We start from the raw sequence: 25,434 nt of genomic DNA, 5'->3' as shown, positions 1-25,434 counted from the left end.
TTTGGAAGCATTTGTCTAACAAGTTGACACTGGAAACAGCCCACCACAATATGGAAGAAATGGTTTGTGCCCATAGTGTTGGGTGTTGGTGCGAACTACAATGCAGGGATTGCAACCTTCATGATAGGGGAGAATCAGATGCCCAAAGATAGTGGTGCAGACACAGTCCCTGACACCCCAGTAGGCTGCTAATCTGGAGAGAGAGAGAGAGTGGTGGTGGTGGTGGGTGGGGGGGCTGGGGGCGGGGGAGAATCATGTGACAGACACACAGGGGAAATTCAATCAGATTTACAAGGTGCAACCATTTATTAGTGAGTATACAGTAAGCATTTTATTAATGCTATTCGGATTGATCTGGTCCTCGGGTCCCATCCCCTGCAAGTAGAACCAATCTCAGAGGTGTTTCTCAATGCTGTACCTGAAGGGATGGCAAGTTTCTGCCTGCCTTCTCCAGTGAGGCTGGTATTTACTCCAGGACCGGCAGATGGCTGGCGGATGGAGTGTGGATCCACTAGTGTGGATCCCTAAGTCCAGACGTAGGAAAGCTCTTCTTTTCTTGCTTTCTCTGCTTCCACAGTCTTAAGTCTTTCCTCAAGGCCCATCGACAGGTCTCCTGTTACTACCATTGAATGTTCCCAAGTGCTTAAGACAGTGCGTTGCCCTTGGTAGGTAGTAGTAGTAGTCTTTATTTAGCATTTATTGAGTGCAGAGCACGGTACTAAGTACTGGGAGAGAACACATAGAAATTAGACATGATTGCTGTTCCTCTGGAGTTTCACCATCTAACAATAAGTAGGTGCTTGATAAATGCCAATATTACTTTGAAAGTAGTGTTCCATCAATGTAGCAATTAAAGGTTTCCTACCTCTAATTCCAGTTGAATTTTTTTTTGTTTTTACTTTGGTGTATTGATGGTATGGGGAAGAGTGCCTATTCATGCTTTTATTTTGGAGGGCAGAGTGAAAGGAACTCACTCATTTTTCGCCATTAAATACAATCCATATCAAAAGCTAGATTAGAGTAGCTCTTTCTTAGCTTGGGGATTCTATCTGACTCAGCTCTTCAAGCTTACCTTGCCCCCAAATGGGTCTCCTGTGGATCTACCCTTATTTATCCCTTTTTCAGAATGGGGTTCTTTTCTTTTTCTTTTTTTCTGGGTGACTGACCGATTTTAAAGCCAAAACCTTGTTCTATGGTGTATCCTGGGATGGGAGTCTCACTAAATCCACTCTCTCATAAGGATTTTTCTGTTTAGGGAAAAGAAACACTAATCATGGTACAGCTGGACTACAGAACCCTCTTTTTCAGTTTTGTTTATAGTCTTAGACACTTTCAAGTCAACTGATAGTTTTGCATTATGACATACTGCCAGTTAGGGGGAAGGGTGGGGACGCCTGTGTTGGGGGTGGGGAAGAATGTGGGCTCTCTAAGTCATTAAAGGAAACTTGCTTTCCTGGTAAGGTTGAGTACTTTGGCTCGATTTCGAAGAAGCAGGAGACAAAGAATTCGGAATAAGTGGCAGTGTGCGTGATCTCAAAGCAAATGTCGATGTGAAACACTCCTGGTAACTAGGTAAGGTCTCTGTGGAAAAAGTTTCTGAGGGGAGCCATTACAAAAAAAATCTTATTTATCCCTTTCAAAATCCAAACTAGAATCAATCAATCAATCAATTGTATTTATTGAGCGCTTACTGTGTGCAGAGCACTGTACTAAGTGCTTGGGAAGTACAAGTTGGCAACATATAGGAGAACATATACATATATAGAAGAACATATAGAAGAAGATAGTCTCTCAGACCATCTTGAGCCTCCAGTAAAGGCACCTGTGTGAAAAGTGAATGAAATTCAGGCCTGAGACACAAAGTAGTACAGAAAGTCATAAAATACTATAGCAATGGTTTGAATTGATATCCAAATTCTGTGATATTTGTAGGATACTGAGAAGGTTTTTATTTTTAGTTGAGGGTTTTTGTAAAATGCTGGACTAATTTTGAAGGGTGTTTTACGGATGTGAGGCAGGGAGTTTCTGACAGCAAGAAGCAGTGTGGCTTAGTGGAAAGAGGATGAACCTGGGAGTCATGACCTGGGTTCTAATCCTGGCTCTGCCACTTTTTAAAAATGGCATTTGATAAGCATTGACTATGTGTCAAACACTGTTCTAAGCGCTGGGGTACATAAAAGTTAATTAGGTTGGAAACAGTCCCTGTCCCGCACGGGGCTCACAGACTAAGGAGGAGAGAGAACTGATGGACAGAGAAGTTAAGTGATTTGTCCAAGGTCACAAAACAAGCAGTTGGCACAGAGAAGTGAAATGACTTGCCTAAGGTCACATGGCAGACAGGTGGCGGAGCCGGGGTTAGAACCCAAGTCTTCTGAATCCAGGTCCCATTTAGCAAATGCTAAATTTGCATTTGTAGTAGTGGAACTGGTTTTAAGGAAAGCTGGGATAAATTTATGGCTGAGAATGCTTCTGTGGGCTAGTAGAGGGGGAATTTGGGCTATTAAATGGCATATCCAGAACCATGAGGATGGTAGTCATTCCACTGTTTCTCCAAGTATTGTTTGGGGCCACTTCTGGAGCTCAAGGACCAGCCTGAATGAACCATTGGTCTGATCTAGAGATGGTATTGCTTGTATCGTCTTGACACTACTCTCTGTCAGCACTAAGGTTATTGATTTGGCATCTAGTCAGTTCAGGGCTTACCATTGCTTCGGTTGTCTTTGCAGTGTATGCTTGGCTAAAGCAGCCTACAACAGTGCATCTGAAGGAGGCAGGCATTCTCAAGGCAGAAGCACACTGTTACAAGAATGCTTCTTTGATTTAATCATCCAAGGGCCTTAAGTGGAGGACAAATAGCAACACCTGTGACATTAAGTCCAGTAGAAATCCTAAGTAACTATAATTAGGCCTGGCCTAGATACACAATCATTATAGTTATCAGCTACATCAGTTATGTGATGATTATAATTATATTCCTTTTCTAGGTTTAGATCTTCCCCTACTGTCATCTTTTTAAATTGATAGATTTAGAATAGGGTGAGTGGCTTGAGCATTTCTTCTGTTGGATTTCACTTTGAAGGCAAGGAGGTGGTTGGTTTTGTTTTTTGCTTTTTGTTTTTTTAGATGTCATCTGCTCATTGGACCTTTTGGTGTTAAGAAAATAACCCATCTGACAGTTGTTTACCTGCCTTCCTATACCTTATTTCTGATTAAAAAAAACAAAACAAAACCCTGTACAGGAAGTTAGAACTGTCTTTCTGGAGCATCCCACTAAGAAACCAAAGCCCTGAACATTTATTTTGCTCATTGTAACAGCATGAGAGTCCAAGCCTGTAGCTCCTGAATGTCTTGAAGAATTCTGAAGAGTTCTTCAGTTCAGCAACTGGCTATACCTCCTGACTCCAGAGGTCTTGTAATGCTTAGAAAAAAATCCTTCCAAGTGGCTGGGAGTACTCATCAAAAATGGGGAGAGAGGGGAATCTCTCAGCCATCCCTCCAAGCCATTCACTCCAAGGTGACTCACTTAAAGGTCATCTTATTTAATTCATTTGAGCACCTGAAAGGTAAAGGTCTCCTCTCTTTGGTTCATTTGTCTAACCTCCAACCCATGTGCTATGAGAGAATTTGCTAAATCATGTTAAGTACGTAAAGAGACTTGTTCCACCTTGACTTCCCTGCATATTTTTGTGGTGTATGTGGTATAAACGGGTTTAAGTGCAGAATTAGCAGTTTAAATATCATCATCATCAGCGGGTTTTTGCAATAAATCATAAAGTACTCTTCATCCCATCTCTACTTAATCACTCTTCCTTCCGCCGCTCCCTAAACCTTACTTTTGTTGTTGTTAGACGTCCTCCCTGGTAAAGAGCCCTCGAGATTATTGTTTTGATTATTGTGATATGTATCTACTCGTGCTAAACTGAGGGGGAGAGGGTGTGCTAATCTTTTCTTTGAGATTTATATGGAGGGAGACTCCACAGCATTTTATCACCCCAATTGTCCTCCTTTCTAGCCAGCCAGCCTCTACCTTGCTCTAAATTCAAGCCCCCAGTGAACCTGGAGAACAGTGATCAGGAACCTTCAAAAGCCTCCAGGGTAGAGAAGCCTTCTAAATCCCTCCTACCCCTCCTTACCCTTCCCTTCTTTAATGTGAGAACTCCAAATCAGTTCATCTTTCCCTTTAGGGTCTCCATTACCACCCCTTAATCATTTTTCCCCCTTTCATCTGAACTCTGCCTAGTTTTAGTCACCACCTTTCCAAAAGAATGTAGACAACTTGGACACAGTATTATCATTGGGGCCTGTCTGGTGAGATATGTATAGCGAAAGCTACGTCCTAATTCCCTAGATTGCTACAATCTAGAACAAAGTTGGAGCTTTCAAATAAAGAGAAGCAGCGTGCCATAGTTAATAGAGCACGGACTTCAGAGCCAGAAGGACCTGGGTTCTAATCCCATCTCGGCCACTTGTCTGCTCTGTGAACTTGGACAAATCACTTCACTTCTCTGTGCCACATTACCTCATCTGTAAAATGGGTATTGACTGAGTCCCACGTGGGACAGGGTATGCATCCAACCTGATAACCTCGTATCTACTGCAGTGCTTAGAACGGTGGTTGGCACAAAAGGGCTTAACAAATGCCATTGTTGTTATTATTTCTATTTGACAGAGTCCCATTCAACTTGTGGTCCACTATGACCTGCAGTCTTTTTAAAAACCTGTTTCGCCCAGTCAAGTAGTGTGTGTGTTATCCCTAAGTAATAATAATAATGTTGGTATTTGTTAAGTGCTTACTATGTGCCAAGCACTGTTCTAAGTGCTGAGGGGGAATACAAGGTAATCAAGATTGTCCCATGTCAGGCTGACAGTCTTAATCCCAATTTTTACAGAAGAGGGAACTGAGGCACAGAGAAGTTAAGTGACTTGCCCAAAGTCACACAGCTGACAAGTGGTAGAGCTGGGATTAGAATCCATGACCTCTGACTCCCAAGCCCGGGCTCCTACCACTGAGCCATGCTGCTTCTCTATACCACTTACACATACCCCTGCTGAATGTCATACAGCTTTCACAGGATCTCTTCTCCAATTTGTTCAGGGTTTATTAATAAATTGTATATATTAATATCTGTCTTTCCCTTTAGACCGTAAGCTCACTGTGGGCAGGGAACATGTCTACCTACTTGGTTGTATTGTACTCTCTCAAGCTCTTAATACAGTGCTCTGCACAGAGTAAGTGAACAATAAATATCATTGATTAAACCAATATTTGGAAAGCAGGATTGGAAATCAAAATAACTTGCACAATGATATCACCTGCAAAGGATCGATCATCAGGGCACTCTTCTTAGAAACAGTCCTGTCAGTATCACTGACTTCAATGTCTCTTTTAATATGTGTTGCATAGATATTTTAGCAAAAATGTAGTGTTCTTTTTTCACCTATGGACAAGAGATGCTTTGTGGTTGCTGTATGTGGTTTTAGTAGACCTTTCTCAAAGGGGGGAGTAAAAGCCAGCTCTTAACATGAATGCTGCATGTTGAATCTATTTTGAAATGTTTACATGGTTACATTTATTGCTTGTAATTGTAAGGCCCTCAAGACAACTTACTGGCCTCTTCAGTATTCCTGAAATCTCCTGCCAATATTTTACTCTTAGCACACTATTAAAAAAAACTAACAATGACAAAAAAACCCCGAACAAGCCACAATTCTGTTGACCTCTGGCTTCATGGGCAACAGTCACTCCTGCAGCAGAAATATTTGGCATTTGCCCTAATTTCTGTCTGGGAAAAGTAGTGTCCTAGCTGCATGGGAATCCCCTGAAGAGTTTGTGGCAGATACAAGCTGGGAAACAAGAGGCTTTCTCTGGGCAAACAGTAGAGCTATGCACTTCTAAAGTCTTGTGAATACCCAAGAATGTGGAGAGAAGAAAATTCCTAAAGGAGAGCAAATATTTAAATTTGAAGTCCAAACCACACAAGAATCAACTGCTTTAATCAAAGGTGATCTGGATATGAGCTTTTGCCTAAATGGAAATTTTGAGGTACTAGATAATACAGGCTCAGGAGAGTGTTTCCAGAATTTGTGGTGCTTACCTAAAGCAGAGTGGGGATGAAAGGAAGAGGTGTTCATGAGGAGCAGTATGGTCCGGTGGATAGAGCATAGGTCTAGAACCTTGGTGTCATCCTCGACTCCGCTCTCTCATTCACCCCTCACATCCAAGCTGTCACCAAAACCTGCCGGTCTCAGCTCCGCAACATTGCCAAGATCCGCCCTTTCCTCTCTATCCATACCACTACCCTGCTCGTTCAAGCTCTCATCCTATCCCGTCTGGACTACTGCAGCAGCCTTCTCTCTGATCTCCCATCCTCGTGGCTCTCCCCACTTCAATCCATACTTCATGCTGCTGCCCGTATTGTCTTTGTCCAGAAACGCTCTGGGCATGTTACTCCCCTCCTCAAAAATCTCCAATGGCTACCAATCAATCTGCACATCAGGCAGAAACTCCTCACCGTGGGCTTCAAGGCTGTCCATCACCTCGCCCCCTCCTACCTCACCTCACTTCTCTCCTTCTACAGCCCACCCTGCACCCTCGGCTCCTCTGCCGCTAATCTCCTCACCGTGCCTCGTTCTCGCCTGTCCCACCATCGACCCCCGGCCCACGTCATCCCCCGGGCCTGGAATGCCCTCCCTCTGCCCATCCGCCAAGCTAGCTCTCTTCCTCCCTTCAAGGCCCTACTGAGAGCTCACCTCCTCCAGGAGGCCTTCCCAGACTGAGCCCCTTCCTTGCTCTCCCCCTCGTCCCCCCCTCCATCCCCCCCCATCTTACCTCCTTCCCTTCCCCACAGCACTTGTATATATGTATATATGTCTGTACATATTTATTACTCTATTTATTTATTTTACTTGTACATATCTATTCTATTTATTTTATTTTGTTAGTATGTTTGGTTTTGTTCTCTGTCTCCCCCTTTTAGACTGTGAGCCCACTGTTGGGTAGGGACTGTCTCTATATGTTGCCAACTTGTACTTCCCAAGTGTTTAGTACAGTGCTCTGCACACAGTAAGCGCTCAATAAATACGATTGATTGATTGATTGATTAGAAGTGAGGACCTAGGTTCTAATCCCGGCTCTGCCACTTGTCTTCTGTGTGACCATGAGTCACTTCACTTCACTGTGCCTGTTACCGCATCTGTAAAATGGAGATTGAGATTGTGAGCCCCTATGGGACATGGACTGTGTCCATTATGATTATCTTAGTACAGTGCCTGGTACATAGTATGTGCGTACCAAATACCATTAAAAGGGATGGGGTGGGATTAGCACGTATGGCAAGGAGGGACGAGGGACTTGCTGCTACCTGGGATGGGCCAGTTGGATGGAGTCCCTCGGCCGCATTCTGGGGAATGGGACTTGGTGAGTACAGCTCAGCTCCCAGGCTGTGCTTATTCGGGCCAGCATTGCTCCTGCTGGGCCACTTACCATAAGCAGAAAGTATTTCCAGTGGCTACGTCACTGCCACTGCTGCAGCCACCACAAACTGGAATGACAGCTGCTGTCCCAGAGAGAACTGTGGCCTCCGAACCTCTGCTTCCTTTCTGCTTGTGGGCAGCTGCCACTCAAGTTGTAGGACCCACAAAATGTCAGACTGCCCCCTTCTCCCCCACAGGACATCTAGTCCTGCTATAGTACGTTGAAGCAGCTATCCAAGTAATCTTCAGCAATCTCTATATGCAGAAATTATTTTTGGCCTGCTAATTGTGTAATAGCTCCCTCTCCCTCTCCCCCTACCTCCTGCCCCTCATATTACTAGGTTAAAGGAATCCAGACATTGGCCTAGGACAAACTCAGAAGAGTTTGCGCAAACCTGGGTTTCCACAGAAAAAGGCAGTGAAGAAAACTTTTGAAGAAAATTTTTGTATCTGAATTAGAGACTTTGTTCAGGCACCTCCCAAATTATTTAACATGTATAACCATCACAGGACCCAACCATTGCTGCTGATTGTGTGTGTGTGTGTGTGTGTGTGTGTGTGTGTGTGTGTGTGGTTTCAAAAATAGGGTAATTTTTTTGTCGTGTTTCCTTGTCTATTAAAAAAGCTGCAAATTAATTTTTCAATAAAGCAATCCATTCTAAGGCTTTGTGTAAGGTTTTTGTATGGCATTGAATGGAATTGAATTTTCAAAAGATAATCCCACTCACTAACTAGCATACAGCATATGCTCCTGTCACGTTCTCCATCATCACTTCCCAACTCAGTTTGTTGTTTGAGTGATTTGGGAATAATTTGACTAACTTTCTTTTTTTTTTTTTCCACTGTCATGATTTGATTTAGCATGGCTCAGTGGAAAGAGCACGGGCTTGGGAGTCAGAGGTCATGGGTTCTAATGCCGTCGCTGCCGCTTGTCACCTGTGTGACTGACTTTGGGCAAGTCACTTCTGTGCCTGTTACCTCATCTGTAAAGTGGGGATTAAGATTGTGAGCCCCACGTGGGACAACCTAATCACCTTGTATCCCCCCAGGGCTTAGAACAGTGCTTTGCACATAGTAAGCGCTTAACAAATACCATCATTATTATTATTATTATTTAATCTCACCAACTTCTGCCACATGCCAGTTGGGTACGAATGGCCCTCCACCTTTCCTTCCATCATTCATTTGGTGATAATAATAATAATAATGGCATTTATTAAGTGCTTATTACGTGCAAAGCACTGTTCTAAGCACTGGGGAGGTTACAAGGTGATCAGGTTGTCCCATGGGAGGCTCACAGTCTTCATCCCTATTTTCCAGATGAGCAAACTGAGGCCCAGAGAAGCTGTGACTTGTAACAAAGTCACACAGCTGACAACTGGCAGAACCAGAATTTGAACCCATGACCTCTGACACCAGAGCCCATGCTCTTTCCACTGAGCCACGCTGGAGCACCTTGTGTGTGGGCAGAGGACCATGATTCAGGCTGGGGAACAGTACAATAGACAAGCCACCCTGGTGTCCGGCTAACGGTTTGACTAGCGAAGTGGTAGGGTTGGGATTGGGATTAAAACGACAGGGGTCATCTAAGGAAAGGCCAGCTGATTTAAACACCACAGGGAACATCTTGGAACACATCATCTGACTTCTCTCTGGGTTTCTCAGATTCCGTTGGTTGCCAAATGCTAATGCTGCTGTTTTTCCGTAGCTTCAGCATGATGCATTTTGGATGCTAGTATAAAATGATCTACATCTCCCACCGTTTATCTAGCACTATTTGCTCTCCATCCCACATCCATTCAGTGCATTTGTTAATCAATATTTCTGGCCACTAATATGGCTTTACCACTCATCACTTCAAGTTCCAGCTCCTCGCTATATAAACCTGCCCAGATCATTCCAGCCAATCTAATCTCCTCTCTTCTCTCCTCCCGGGCCTGCCTAGATCCCTCCCCTTCCTCCCCTCCCACTTCCCACTTGATTCTTAACCTCCTACCTCCAGAAAGCCCACCTCTAGGAAGCTTATCTTGATGCAGGTAGATAAAACCCATCCATTCTCCCATATAGGGATGTTGTGAGGAGAGACTGAGATGCTTGCCCCACAGGTTCCAGGTGGTACCGTTATTATTATCAGATTGTGCAGTAACTTCTTTTCCTAACTTCCAAATGAAACACTTGTAATGTGTTGTGAGTTTGTAGAGGTCATGGCCTGTGAGGTACTGGAGTTACTTGTGTTTTTTTGATGTTCCATTCAATGTCTGGCTGGCTATGGTAAATGCCCAAATAATTGGAAGATGAAAATGACTTGATAATCCAAAGGAAATGGGGTTGGATTTTGAGACATTCAATCAGTCTTTGATTTATTTACTTATTATCAATCCTAATTCCTTTTAGTTTACTCCTAGGCAATTTTTCTACCATTCTCCCTTTAAACTGAGATGGTGAGATGGTTTGGTAATCCCTGTATTGAATTTGGATATTATTGGGGATCAATTTCCCACAAGCTAAATTAAAGTCTGTGTGAGTTTCTCTGATCACATAACCCCTCCCCATCTTTTAAAATCTGACCTGTATCCCTTAAAGTTTAGCCCCTCCAGAAATATTTGCATTTAATCCTCCTCATGGTTGGGCTTATTTCCTGTACTATCATCTGCCAACTATTAGCAGATGCTTTAGTATCTTTATTGAAACTCTTGCCAGTGGAGGAGGACCCGACTCCCAAATAAGATTGGGGTGGGGGTGAGAGGGAGAGCACATCTGTATTTTTATAGCCTCTCTCCCAATAGTAGAATGTAAATCTCTTGTGGTCAAAGAACATGTCACTTGTTCTGTACTTCCCAAACAGTACAATGCATTGCACGAGGTGGGTGCTCAGTAAATACTGTTACTACTACTACTACATTTGCAGAAGGGGTGGTATCTGAAAGAGCTACTACAGCACTAAAGTTCATAGTAGCTGTAAACACCAAGTGTAAGTTTACACTTACTAGACTGTAAGATCGTTATGGGCAGAGAACATGTCTGCTAATTCTGCTGCATTGTACTCTCCCAATTGCTTAGTACAGTGCTCCACACATAGCAAGTGCTCAATAAATACCAATGATTGATTGTAAGCAACAGTACTGCAGTTTACATTTCCAGCTGGAAATGTGGTGGTGTTGCTGAAGAATTAAAACGGGGGCCTAAAGGGGAAAATTAGTCTGTGTGTATTTAAGTGTCTTTCTTGTGTACTGACTGCTTGGGAGAGTACACTAGAGTTAGTAGAGGTAATCCTTGCCCTGGAGTAGTCTACAGTCTACCAGGGGAGGCACACCTTCAAATGTAGATAGGAGGAAGAAAAAGGGAATAATGAATGAGTTACTGCTTAAGAAAACGGATCTGGAAGATGTGGCTGTAGTGCTTTGGTCGGTTGTGAGTGCCCCGTGCATAGATGGCAGAGAAGTGTTGCAGTGGTAGTTACTTGAGGGTAAGAGTGGAGAAAGAGTGAGATGGAGGGTGGCGAGGATGTGGAGAGAAGAAGAGGGGAACTCAGTTTTGCAGACGCAAAGAAAATTGTTTGGGATTATCCCTTCTTGATGTCTTAGTGGCATTTATTGAGCACTTTCTGTGTGCAGAGCACTGTTCTAGGTGCTTGGTAATTGTTGGTTGTCCTTGAGACATCCCAAACTGTAGTAACAATATAAAGAAGCACCAGAAGATTGTGGACCTTTCTGGGGAGGGATAGGTAGCATTTTTTGTCTTCAATTTTTTTTTCCTCAAAACATTGACCCATGTCAATTGACAGGAGCTCAAGCACTTTCACCTTCACTGTTTTCAGCATGTTGTCTCAACCTTTGATTTTTTGTGGGGGTGGGGTGGGGTCTTCATATCAGTTATTTTAAATGGTTTTATATTTAAAGAGCTATAATTTCTGTGGACTTTAAAATTGTTCAAATGTTAGATGAAACATCCAGGTAACTTGAAACTAATAAATGACAAGTGCGGGGAGGGGAAAGCCACCCTATTTAAAGAAAAATCCCAGGTTGATCCATGTTCTGGACTCAGAGGCCTCTCCCTTTGGTAGGATAACGTTGGTTCTGTCTCTAACCTGGATATGCTCCCAAACTGGACGCAAGTTCCACCTTGCAAACTGTCTGATTCTTAGCCTCAATCCCTTTTGGGAGCATGTATTTCAAGGGGGTCTAGACAAAACAAAAAAATCAACCATCCCCAGTTGTTCAGTATTTGACAATAACTTTTTCATTTTTGTGGGATGCTCACTGTTGAAGCTGTCTAGCCACTTCACCAAAGGCAAATCAGTTTAGAGGTTGATCATGTGGCAAATCTATTGCTTTAATAGCTGTAAAGTGTTGCAGGAAACTGGTATTACTCTGGGCATTCTGATACATTATCAGCTTGAAAGGTATGGTGGTTCTACACCTTGTTTCATGTCCCTTCTTCGAGTTTGCTGCTTAAGTGGAGTATGTGTCTCTGGCTTGAGTCCTGCATAGGGAGACTAGGGAATCAGAGGCTGAAAGCAAGTGACTAGAAGTGGTTTGCAAGAAATGATCATTTGTTAGATGGCAGTACAGTACAATGGTAATCGCTCATGCAAATAAGGTGGCAGGTTTCTTTTTTAAAAGAAATCGATGGTGTGGGTTGTTTTTAAATCCATGGAACAATGGGCAGGGACAGTTTCTGTGAGCTGTTAGGAAGAGCCAATCCTTAGGAGGGAATGCAATTCTGGGGTGGCCCCAAGCCTATCTGAGGAGTGGAGTGTCCCGCTTTGGAGAGATGTCCACAGGAGCCAAGAGAGCTTTTAACTTAAAGGATTCCATGCCCAACCCCTTTGCCCTTACACTGCACTCCCACTCAGTTGTCTTCGGCTTGCTTTCTGGCAGCACGCCAAGCAAAGTCACAACAGAGTTCGAACTTACAACCCCCAACGGTACTTGTACAGATCTTGTATGTTTTATTCCATCCTCCTATCAGTAACTTATTTTAAATATCTGCCTTTCCTGCTAGATTGAAAGCTCCTTGAACCCAAATATCAGGTTTGCTGATGCTTTTGTACTTTCCCAAGTGCTTAGTTCAGTGCTCAGCACCCAGTAGGTGCCGCTGATTAACTGATCTTGAAGCCTTACGATGTGCTGTATGAAAGAACTGTTTGAGGTTTCTGGGCGGTTAAACTGTGATCCTGGCTTCCTGTGTGGTCTGGTTCTGCTTTGAGACTCTAATTTGCTCCTGTGCAGCTTTCTCTCTGCACTCCTGCAGAGTTACAAATGACACATTTTAATCCAGAGGCAGCAGAAAAATAAAAGGCATGGCTCATAGGAAGTTGGCAGATAGGTGTTTCATTGTTTCATCCAAAACAATGCTGAAAAATCCAGTCAATCAGTGGTATTTAATAATAATAATAATAATAATAATGGCATTTAGTAAGTGCTTACTACATGCAAAGCACTGTTCTAAGTGCTTGAGAGCTTTCTGCGTGTAAGGCACTGTACTAAGGGCTTGGGAGAGTACCGTATAACAGAATTGGTAGACATGTACCCTCCCCACAAGGAGTTTACAGGCTGGAGGGGGAGACGGACATTAAATTATGGACATGTGCATATGCTCTGTGGGACTGAAGGTGAGGTGAATATCAAGTGCTTAAATAATAAGCACTTACTATGTGCTAGGCACTGTACTAAGCACTGGGGTAGGTACAAGCAAATTGAGTTGGACATGGTCCCTGTCCCGTGTGGGGCTCACAGACTCAGTGCCCATTTCCAGATGAGGTAACTGAGGCCCAGAGAAGTGAAGTGACTTGCCCAAGGTCACACAGCAGACACGTGGCAGACCTTGGATTAGAACCCATGACCTTCTGACTCCCAGTCCCATGCTATATCCACTAGGCCATGGAAGTGTCTTGCAGAAAGGAGAGGGAATAGAAGAAATGAGGGCGTAGCTGGGGAAGGTTTCTTGAAGGACATGTGATTTTTTTTTTTTTAAATAAGGCTTTGATGGTGGGGAGAGTGGTGGTCTGTCGTATATGAAGGGAGGACCAACCTGATTTAACTTGTGTCTACCCCAGCATTTACAACAGTGCTTGACACATAGTAAGCTCTTAATAGCAAGGGTAAGCAACAGGATAGATGATATAGAGGTAATAGTGAGTAACTTGGCATCAGAGGAGTGAAGTTTGCAGGCTGGGTTGTAGTAGTAGGAGGTGAGCTGATTTGAGGGCTTTTTAAAGCCAATGGTAAGGAGTTTCTGTTTGGGGAAGTGGATGAGCAACCACTGGATATTCTTGAGGAGTGGGGAGATATGGACTGAATTATTATGATTATTTTTTTAAGATAAATGATCCAGCAGCAGAATGAAGTATGGACTGGAGTGGGGAGAAACTGTAGGCAGGGAGATCAGCAAAGTAGGGTGATGGAGTAGTTAAGGCATGAGATGATAATTGCTTGATTCAGTGTAGTACCATATGGATGGAAAGGAAAGGGCAGATTTTAGCAATGTTATGGAAGGTAGAAGTGGCAGGATTTGGTGACAGACTGAATATCTGAGTAATCATTGTGGGCAGGGAAAGTGTCTACCAACTCTGTTGCCTTGTACTTTACCAAGTACTTAAGACAGTGCTGTGCACATAATAATCACTCAATAAAAAACATTAATTGAATGAGAGAGATGAGTCAAGGATATTGTCAAGGTGAGCCTTGTGAGTCAGGGAGTGTGGTGATGGTATCTACAGTGATGGAGAAATCAGGAAGGTGGAGTGCAGGATTTGAGTGGAAAGATGAGGAGTTTTATTTTGGACATGTTAAGTTTGAGGTATTGGCAGGACACCAAAGAGAAACTCCTTACCATAGGTTTTGAAGCACTCAATCATCTTGCCCGCTCCTACCTTACCTCTCTGATTTTTCTACTACAACCCAGCCCACACACTTTGCTCCTCTAATGACAAACTACTCACTGTACCTTGATCTTGTCTATCTCACCGCTGACCCTTCACCCATATCCTGCCTCTGGCCTGGAATGTCCTCTGTCTTCATATTCATTCATTAAATCATTTGTTAGCACTTACAGTGTGCAGAGCGCTGTACTAAGCACTTGGGAAAGTACAGTACAACAATAAACAGTGACATTCCCTGCCCATTCATATCTGACAGACTATCACTCTCTCCACCTTCCAAGTCTTATTAAAAGAACATCTCCAAGAGGACTTCTCCAACTAAACCCTCATTTCCTCTTCTCCCACTCCGTTCTTTGTCACCCTTGCACTTGGATTTGCACCCTTTACTCATCCCCTCCCTCAGTCCCACAACACTTGTGTATATATCTGCCATTTATACTAATATTAATGTCTGTGCCCCCCTCTATACTAGATATGGGGCTCCCTTTGCCTTGATGTTAGCAGACTGGTCCCAGAACCCTTCGCACCCTATCAATGTGGACACGAACCTGTCTACCAGCTCAGTTATATTGTACTCTCCCAAGCACTTAGTACAGTGCTCTGCACCCAGTAAGCGCTCAATCAATTGATGGCATTTGAGCACTTACTGTATGCAGAATATTGTACTAAGCGCTTGGGAGAATACAATATTACAGAATTAGCAAGCACATTCCCTGCCCATAACTAGCTTACAGTCTAGAGGGGGAAACATAAATACAATTGATTGATCCAATTAGAGATGTTCAGAAGGCAAGAGGAAATGTGAGACTGCAGAGAAGGAGAGAAGTCAAAGCTGGAGATGTAGATTTGGAAATCATCCCCATAGAGATTGTAGTTGAAGCCATGGGAATGAATGAGTTCTCCTAGGGAGTGGGTGTAGATGGAGAATAGAAGGGGACCCAGAACTAACTGAGGCAGTCTCACAGTGCAAAGTTGGAGCCTGTGGCAGGGACTGAGAATGAGCAATCAGAGAAATAGGAGGAGAACCAGGAGGAGCCACACTTCGGTAATGTTTCTAGGAGGAGGGACTCATCCACAATGTTGAAGGCAGCTGATCAGTCGAGAAGGATGAGGATGGAGTAGAGGCCATTGGGTTTGGCAAGAAGGTCACTGGTGACCTTTGAGAGGGCACCTTCCATGGAGTGGATGGGGCTGAAGGCAGATTGGAGGGGGTCAGAGAGAACTGGAAGAGAGGAAGTGGAGGCAGCAGATGTGAACAATGCACTTGAGGAGTTTGGAGAGGAATAGTATGAGGGAGATGGGGCAATAATTGGAGGGAACTTTGGAGTCAAGGGAGGGTTTTTTAGGTTAGGGGAGACATGAGCTTGTTTGAAAGCATTTGGGAAGAAGCCATTGGAAAGTGAACAGTTGAAGATGGTAGTCGGGGGAGAAAAAGGGAGGGGGCAATGTTTTGATAAGATGTGCAGGGGGTGAATTTTTATTTATTCAATTGTATTTATTGAGCACTTACTGTGTGCAGAGCATTGTACTAAGTGCTTGGGAAAGTACAATACAAGAATAAAGACACATTCCTTGCCCACAGCAAGCTTAAGGCCTCGAGGGAATTTGAGAGGAGGTGGGAGATCTCTTGCAATACTGCTGGTAAAGATGGGAGAATTGAGGAAGAGCCTGGAGAGGTTTTAGGGAGATCACACCTGATGGTTTCAATTTTATCAGTAAAGCATGTGGTCAGGTCATTAGGGGAAGGAGATGAGAGTGTGGAGAGATGGGGTTTCAGGAGGGAGTTAAACATCTTAAACAGCTGGCGAGGGCAGTGGGCATGGGAATCAAGAAGGATGAAGAAATAATATTGTAGGCTTCACCTGAAAACAGCTCCTCTTGAAGCCCACTGACTATCTAGATGGCTCTCTATAACTGAAGGCTAACTCTCACACTTGGGCTTTTGTGGACCCTCTTGTGGATTTCTGTGAAATGCTTTGTGGGTACCTCCCAGGGACATTGAGGCCTAAATCAGTTTGGTTCAGCCCCTGGACACTGGCTGGCTTTGTTGAAAATTTGCTTGCTTCTAGTAGGCCCAACTTCTGCTGTGGATGGTTTCCATCTTCAACACACTGAGAGTTGGTTGTCTTGTGCGGTATGAATCCTAGGTTAGTGAAAGAGGGTGATTAAATTGGCCGATGCTATGTGTATGTGGTTTCAGTGGTACTGGAGGTGTGAAGTCAGTTAATCGTATTTACTGAGCACTTATTCATTCAATTATATTTATTGAGTGCTTACTGTGTGCAGACCACTATACTAAGCACTTATTGTTACAGTGCACTGTACTAAGCATTTGGGAGAGTACGATGTAACACACATTTCCACAGAAAGCTTACAGTCTAGAGAGGGAGACAGCCATTAATATAAATAAATAAATTACAGATATGTACATAAGTGCTGTCGGGCTGAGAAAGGGGGATGAATATAGGGAGCAAGTCAGGGCAAAGCAGAAGGGAGTGGAAGAAAGGAGAATAGGGCTTAATCAGAGAAGACCTCTTGGAGGAGATGTGCCTTCAATAAGGCTTTGAAGGGGGCGAAAGTAATTGTCAGCTATGAGGAGGGATGGCTTTCCAGGCCAGATTCAGAATTTGGCAAGGGCATGGGCATGCGAAAGATCAGCAGTGAGATAGATGAGATTGAGGTACGCAGAGAAGGTTGACAGAGGAGTCAGGTGTGCAGGCTGGGTAGTAGTAGGAGAGTAGTGTGGTAGGAGTGGGCAAGGTGACTGCTTTAAAGTCAGTGGTGAGGAGTTTCTCTTTGATGTGGAGGTGGATGGGCAGTCACTGGAGATTCTTGAGGAGTGAATGGCTTGAACATTTTTGTAGAAAAATGATCCAGGAAGTAAAGGGAAGTATGGATTGGAGTGGGGAGAGACAGGAGCCTGGGAGGTCAGGAAGAAGGCTGACACTGTAGTCAAGGTGGGTTAGGATAGGTGATTGAATTAACATAGTAATATTTTGATTGGAGAGGAAAGGGCAGTTTTTAGTGATGTGAAGGTTCAACTGATAGGATTTAGTAATGGATTGAATATGTGGGTTGAATGAGAAGAGTCGAGGATAACACCAAGATTACAAGCTTGTGAGACAAGAGGGATGGTGGTGCCATCTACAATGATAGGACAATCATTGAGAGGACAGGGTTTGGGTGGGAATAATAATAATAATAATGATGGTATTTGTTAAGCACTTACTATGTGCCAATCATTGTTCTAAGTGCTTGGGTAGATATAAGGTAATTAGGTTGTCCCCACGTGGGGCTCACAGTCTTAACCCCCATTTTACAGATGAGGTAACTGAGGCAGAGAAGTTAAGTGAGTTGCCCAAAGTCACACAGCTGACAAATGGTGGGGCTGGGAACCGGAAGATAAGGAGTTCTGATTTAGACATGTTAAGTTAGAGATGACATGAGTACATCCAGGTGGAGATGTCTTGAAGGCTGGAGGAAATGTGAGACTGCAGAGAGGGAGGGAGATCAGGGCTGGAGTTGTAGAATTGGGAAGTGAGAGTTGAAGCTATGGGAGCAAATGAGTTCTCCAAGTGAGTGGGTATAGATGGAGAATAGAACTGAACCCTGAGGGACCCCCGTGGTTCGGGGGGTTGCCGAGGAGGAGTCCACAAAAGAGACTAAATGAGTGACCAGAGAGATAGGAGGAGAACCAGAATAGGACAGTGTCAGTGAAGCCAAGGTTGGATAATGTTTCCAGGAGAAGGGGGTAGTCAGCAGGGTCGAGGCAGCTGAGCACTCAAGCAGGATTAGGATGGAGTAGAGGCCTTTGGATTTGGCAGGAAGGAGCTCATTGTTAACCTTCGAGGGCAGTTTCTGTGGAGTAAAGGGGACCGAAGCCAGATTGGAAGGGGTCCAGGAGAGGATTGGAGGAGAGGAATTTGAGACAGCAGGTTGTAGACAGCTTGCTCAAGGAATTTAGAGAGAAATGGTAGGAGGGAGATGGGGTGATAATTGGAGGGAACTTGTGGGGTCAAGGGAGGGTTTTTTTAGGATAGGAAGACATGGGCATGTTTGAAAGCAGTGAGGAAGAAGTCATTGGAGAGTGAACAGTTGAAGATGGCAGGGAGGGGAGAAGGGACAGGGCAAGTGTTTCGATAAGGTGCAGAGGAATGGGGTCGATGCATAGTTGGAGATATAGCTGGAAAAGATGGGAGAGTTGAAGGGGCAGGGAAGATTTTAGGCAGATCATGCCTGGTCGTGTCAATTTTCTCGATAAAGTGGGTGGTTAGGTCATGAGGGGCAGAGGGTTTGAGGAGGGAGTTAAACATCTGGAACAAGGAAAGAAATACCCACCAATGGAAGTGAACAAACAGATCAGGGGCTGTCTTTACCTTGGTGTTAGCAGACTGGTCCCAGAACCCTTTGCACCCCTATCACTGTGGTCAGAATCTGGCTTGTAGGAGGCCTTCGAAGAAAAGAGTGGTTTTCACAAAGGTTAAAATGTGTGTGTGGGTTTCTGGCTTCAGAATTGTTTTTCATTTATGCATTCATTCAGTTGTATTTATTGAGCACTTACTGTGTGCAGAGCACTGTATTAAGCACTTGGGAAAGTACAATACAACAATAAACACTGACATTCCCTGCCCAAAATGAGCTTACAGTCTAGAGAGGGGGAGACAGACGTCAATACAAATAAATAAAATTACAGATATATACATAATTGCTGTGGGGCTGGGAGGGGCAGGCTATGAGCAAAGTGAGCAAGTTAGGGTGATGAGGAAGGGAGTGGGAGATGAGGAAAAGTGGGGCTTAGTTTCGGAAGGCTTCTTGGAGGAGATGTGCCTTCAATAAGGCTTTGAAGCAGGTGAGAGTGATTTGAGGAGGGAGGGATTTTGGAGAGGAATGGTAGGGGAGGGGTCAATGGAGGGGGTTTTTTGGATAGAGGAGACATGGGCATGTTTGAAAGCAGTGGGGAAGAACCGATTGGAGAGTGAACGATTGTAGATGACTGTAAGGGAGGGAAGAAGAGGGGGTGAGAATTTTGATAAGGTGTGAAGGAATGATGCACATGTGGAGGGAGGGGCTTTTGAGAGAAGGCAGTACAGCTCCTCTAGAGAAACTGCTGGGAAGGATGGGAGAATTTAGGAGGGGGCCCAAAAGAGGGAGGGACTGAGGAGGGACAGGGGTGATTTTAGTGAGCTCACGTCTGATGATGTGAATCTTCTTAATAAAGTAGGTGGCCAGCTCACTTGGGGCAAGGGATGGGGGAGGCGGGGAGGGCAGGGGGCCTGACGAGGGAGTTAAATGTTTGGAACAATTGGCAAAGGCGATGGACATGGCTGTCAATAGGGTAGAGAAATAGTTTGCCGGGCAGAGGCGAGGGCAGAGTTAAAGCATGCAAAGATAACACCAAAGTGGACAAACTTGGCCTGATACATAGATTTCCCCCAGGAGTGCTCTGAGGCTTGAGCCAAGGGGGAGGATGATGCAGGTGATCCAGGGCTGCCTCCGTGAGACAAACAAAATGCAAGTCACATGCCCCCTCAACTACTTCTGTCTCCCCTGACACTTTCTGATCTAGATGTAGAGTTGATCCTTCTATATCCTACGACCCTAGTAGTTCTACTACAGCCCAGCCCCACACTCTGCTTCTCCAGGGCCAGCTTACTCACTGTGCCCCAATCTCATCTATTCATTCATTCATCCATTGGTATTTATTGACTGCTTTCTGTGTGCAGAGCACTGTACTAAGTGCTTGGAAAGTACAATTTGGCAACAGATAGAGACAGTCCCTACCCAACAACTGACTCACAGTCTAGAAGTCACAATCTATCCCACCACTGACCCCTTTCCCACATTCTCCCCCTGGCCTGGAATTCCCTCCCCGTCCAATTACGCCAGAACACCACTCTCTCCACCTTCAGAGCTTAGAGCAGTGCCTGGCACATAATAAGTGCATAACAAATACCATCATTATTATTATCTCAAAGAGGCCTTCCCCAATTAAGCCCTCTATTCCCTGGCTTTTTCTCCCTTCTGCATCATCTATGCACTTGGATCTGTGATCTTAGGACCTTTGATATTCACCCCAACCCCACAGAACTTACATACATATCTTTAAATTATATATCATGAATTATTCATATTAACTAATAGGCCATCTCCTCTAGATAGTGAATGTCTGCTAATTCTGTTGTATTGCTCTCTCCCTAGTGCTTAGTACAGGGCTCTTCACATAGGGCTCAATAAATATGATTGAGTGGCCAGCATGCCTGGCCCTGCCATCTCTGTGTTGTACTTACCCAAGCACCTAGTACAGTGTTTGGCACATAGTCCGTGTTCAGTTAATACTGCTGATGATCTTCTAGACTGTGAGCCCGTTGTTGGGTAGGGACCGTCTCTATATGTTGCCAACTTGTACTTCCCAAGCGCTTAGTACAGTGCTCTGCACACAGTAAGCACTAATAAATATGATTGAATGTATGGGTATGGAGAAAGAAGATGACTTGGGAGCTATAGTTGCTTAGTTTAATCCCCTTCCCGCACCAAAGTGGGAAACCAAAAGGCCAAGGAAAAGAGACTTTAGTCCTTGGAACTTAGGTGTCCTTAACAAGTGGCTATAACCATACCTGTTGTTTAGCAAATCCAGACCACAGGTCCAAGGTCCTTTTGTGTAATGATGTGGGGGAGGGAATAATGGGGAAGCAAGGAGGGGGAGGAGGATGGGTAAATAAATCAGTCCATGGCAGTACTTTAGAAATGGTTTTTATTGAGCATTTAGCATGTGCTAAATGCTGAGATAAAAACTAAGTAATCAGATTAGGAACAGTGCAGCTTTAAGTGAAATCCTATTAAGTTTTTGGATGAAATCAAACTTCGAACATTTTGAACCCACCAGCCTCTCGGTTTGTGAGATTTCAGATTAAAATGTTTTTCTATGGCTTTGAATGTTTGTGGTTGGAAATAGAGTAGGTATTAAAGTCTGTTTTACCTTATATATAACAAGCTCTTCTCTATTTATAGCTATTGTGGATGATGAAAGGCTTTCTGCAGAGGAAATGGATGAGAGGAGGCGTCAAAACATCGCTTATGAATATTTATGCCACCTAGAGGAAGCTAAAAGGTAAATCCTTGGTCACCTTTTGTTTTATTTTGAGACGTTATGTCACATTTGAGGAAAACTAACTTTGTTTTCCATGAATCGAGTTGTGGGATATGTAATTCTTCCTGGAGGCGAGAGGCCGGTCTAGGCTATTGTGATCCAATCCTGTCTCTTTGGCTTCCTTTTTCTTCCCCAACCTTCTCCCTGCTGAGATGCTTCTAGTGTCCCTATTCGAAACAGTGCTCCAGCGCTTAGAACAGTGCTTTGCACATAGTAAGTGCTTAACAAATGCCATTATTATTATTATTATTGTTATTATTATTATCATTATCATCCAAGTCCACCAACTCCCAGTTGTGTTCAAAAAATGGCCCTAAGAGGTGGGTTGGGAGCTGTCGTGACAAGAAGTTGAGTGATGGGGAAGAGGACTCCCTCCCTAGGGATGGTGTGGCTTGATCTGCCCCAGAGGCTGGTTCTTTCTGGACTAGCTCATCCTCAAGACTGCTTCCAGTTCTAAGATTTTGAGGGGCTTGGTGTCTGAAGTGCACTTTTCTAATCTATGTAGGGACAACAGGACTGTGTGCTTATCACCTTTTATCAGAGTTGGTCAGGGAACTTGACCTTTCCCCAGGAATGTATTTCTGCTGCGGTAATTAACACCATCCAGTTTGATTTGGGCATTATTGTTAATGAGGCAGTGTGACTCATACTGCCCTACTGTGGAGGCAAGAAATGTACCCACCTCAGTGCCAGGCAGTAAATTTGCCAGGTAAGTAAAAATGGCTAGATAAACGCTTTATGGTTCATGAGTCTCCATGAGCTGGTCCTGCCCCATGTCATATGGGCCAGTGACTATCTGCAAGGCTGGATTATTAGGGCTTTATCAGTAGATGTAGACACTTTTATAAGTGTCATGTAGGCCTCAAAGCTGTCTAGTAAGGGAAAAAATGCTTTCCTCTGGGTTGAATTTGTTAATAAATGCTTTGCCCCTTTTTTTAATCTAACAAAAGCTTTCTTGACGCTCTAATTACATGCTTTCAAGGTAATTTTAACACTTCTGAGAAACCTACAATTAGACAAGATCAGGCAACTTCATAGTCCTGCTATCTAAGACATTCAAAATATGCTCTACACTCAGTTCTTTGTTTCTGTGTGAGAGATTTAAAGGAATGGAACGAGCGTTTACTTTGCGTTTCTATAAAAAGGTGTATGAGAATGAAGAGAGGTGTTTTCCTTTCTCCTCTACTCTATACCCTCTCCTTCAAAATTGTTTCTGTGCTTGCTTGAAAAGGCATCAAAGAGAAGGCTCACATGGATGGAGGCCATCTAGGACAGGAATGGCTTTTTTTTTTTCCCCCAGTTCTGGTCCTGCACTTAATTTTAATAAGATATAAATTCTTCCTATAGTACTCAGAGGAGGAGTATATGTGACATTTGTTTAATAGGACTTATAAACATAACCCCTTCTGCCCAAGATTAAAGATCTGCCAATGGAAACTCTGCCTATGGAGTGTGAGGTTGATTTTTCTATTTGGCCTCCAGGAAGGCCCCACCTTCTGGAGCTGAGGTGGCAAGAAGGGCCTTTTCTTTGCTCTTCCCTCTTCTAGTTCTCACTTCTCATCTAGAGGCAGGATGGAATAGTAGAAAGATCATAGAATTGAGGGTCAGGAGGTTCAAATTTTAATCCCAGCTCTGCCACTGGCCTGCTTTGTGATCTTGGGCAAATCTGTATTCTCCATACCTCAGTTTCTTCATCTGTAAAATGAGGATACTACTTGACTTCCCAACCTCACAGGGTTATTAAGTGGACAAATAATAATTTATGTGAAAGGGCTTTGAAGGAAAAGCTGCGCTATAAATTCAAGGCAGTATTCTTTGTGTGCTTTGGTAGGGTTCTTATTAGAAAAAGCCCCTAATATTCCAAGTGGAGCAAGTTATCAATCATTATTAATGGTATTTATTGAGCCCTTAATGTGTGCAGAGCACTGTATTAAGCTCTTGGAAGAGTATAATACAACAGAGTTGGTAGACGTGTTCCCTGCCCACAACAAGCTTATAGTCTAGCTAATTCTTTCCCCAAAAAGAGAGTAGACGGGATTGTTTTTATTAGCCAGAGTTGTCTCTGTGATGAGCTTTCATGACAGTATTGCAAGTATTGTTCCATTCTCCAGGATTGGAGTTAGAAGTTAAAATAGAATTGTCTCCTGGAAACAATTAAATCACATTGACCTTAGGGGGAATCTTGGCATGGAGTGGAAAAGGATTTTGCACGTTGTGGTAAAGCAAGTGCTTAGGTGGCATCTCCAGTGGAGCTGTGGGACAGTGTTCATGAGGCAATAGACTTCATTCACTTGAAGGAAAAAAGTAAACCAGCATATATAATCTCTGAAATCCCTGCTCTTTCTCATTCCCCCCACCCTTGGCACAACTGTCCTCAGTGGGCTGTGCCTATGTGGAGGGTCAGTCTTGTGAACCCATGCAAAGGCTGTGTAGAAACCAGGTATCCCATGGTCCCTTTTCTGAGAGTCAAGTAGTTCATGGTGTTGGCATGATGCCCATACCAGCATCACAGCCTGGTGGGTCTACCCTTTTGTGACCGTTTCCTCAGCCCTAAAATGGCAGGTCTCCATCTGTCCACAAATCCCTGGTTTAGGTGAAAGTGAGAGAGCTGGGTTTCAGCGTAGGAAGTGGCTTTCAACATTAAATGATGTTAAGTAAAATAATTGTGGTATTTAAGTGCTTACTATATGTTAAGCCCTGTACTAAGCACTGGGGTAGATCATTCAGTTGTATTTATTGGGCACTTACTGTGTTCAGAGCACTATACTAAGCTCTTGGGAGAGTACAGTATAATAGACTCGTTTGACACATTCCCTCCCCACAGCTTAAAGACTAGAGGAGATACAAGGTAATCATGTCCCACACGGGCTCACTGAGGCACAGAGAAGTGTAGTGACTTGCCCACGGTCACACAGGAGGAGACAAGTGGCAGAACCAGGATTAGAACCCAGGTCCCCTGACTCCAGGCCTATGCACTTTCCACTAGGCCACACACCTTTTGTAGCATGTTAGTTAACTTGAGGTGCTTCGTGTAATCAATCGTATTTTTTGAGTGCTTACTGTGTACAGAGCCCTGTACAATAAACACTTAGGAGACTACAGTACTAACAGTGTTGTTAGACACGTTTCCCATCCACAATGAGCTTACAGTCTGGAGGGGCATAGAGACATTAATATAAATCGATAAATTATGGTTATCTACATAGGTGCTGTGGGGTTGAGGGAGGGGTGAATAAAGGGTGCAAATTAAAGTGCAGAGGTGACAGAAGGGAGTGTGTGAAGAGGAAATGAGAGCATAGTCGGGGGGAGACCTCATTTAGGAGATGTGGTTTTAATAACGCTTTGAAAGTGGGGAGAGTGATCATCTGTCAGGTACAAAGAGGGAGGGTGTTCCAGGCCAGAGGCAGGACGTGGGCAAGAGGTCAGCGTCTAGATAGATGAGATCAAGGTAGAGTAAGTAGGTTAGCGTTAGAGTGAAGTATATGGGCAGGGTTGTAGTATAACAATAATGGCATTTATTAAGTGCTTACTATGTGCAAAGCACTGTTCTAAGTATGAAATCAAGGAGGATATGTAGGAGGGGTGAAGTGATTGAGTGCTTTAAAGCCTATGGTAAGGAGTTTCTGTTTGGGGGATCAGCCACTGGAGATCCTCGAAGAATGGAGAAACAACAATTGAATGGTTCTATCGAAAAATGATCCGAGCAGCAGAGTGAAGTATGGACTGGATTTGGGAGAGGCAGGAGGCAGGGAGGTCAGTGAGGAGACTGATACAGTAATTAAGGTGGGATTGGATAAGTGCATGGATTAACTTAGAAGAAGTTCGGATGGAGGAGCAAGGAAAGATTTTTAGTGATGTGAAGTTTGAACTGACAGGATTTGATGACAGACTGAATATGTGGGTTGCTTGAGAGAGATGAGTTGAAGATAAT

The 25,434-nt window shown here is 43.9% G+C and overlaps 1 protein-coding gene across 2 annotated transcripts in view; it reads left to right on the top strand.

The window, feature by feature from the left end:
• Nucleotides 1–25,434, top strand: part of IQGAP2 (IQ motif containing GTPase activating protein 2) — a 241,472-nt gene that overhangs the window by 25,530 nt on the left and 190,508 nt on the right. For both annotated transcript variants that reach the window (XM_038765978.1, XM_038765979.1), the window contains exon 2: nt 21,365–21,464. In XM_038765978.1, coding sequence (XP_038621906.1) covers nt 21,365–21,464 — 100 coding nt within the window. The remainder of the gene's footprint in view (nt 1–21,364; nt 21,465–25,434) is intronic.

Source organism: Tachyglossus aculeatus, chromosome 23 (assembly GCF_015852505.1).
Source record: "Tachyglossus aculeatus isolate mTacAcu1 chromosome 23, mTacAcu1.pri, whole genome shotgun sequence".
Lineage (NCBI taxonomy): Eukaryota > Metazoa > Chordata > Mammalia > Monotremata > Tachyglossidae > Tachyglossus > Tachyglossus aculeatus.
Note: the sequence above shows the minus strand (reverse complement) of the source record. Positions and strands in the feature narration are given on the sequence as shown.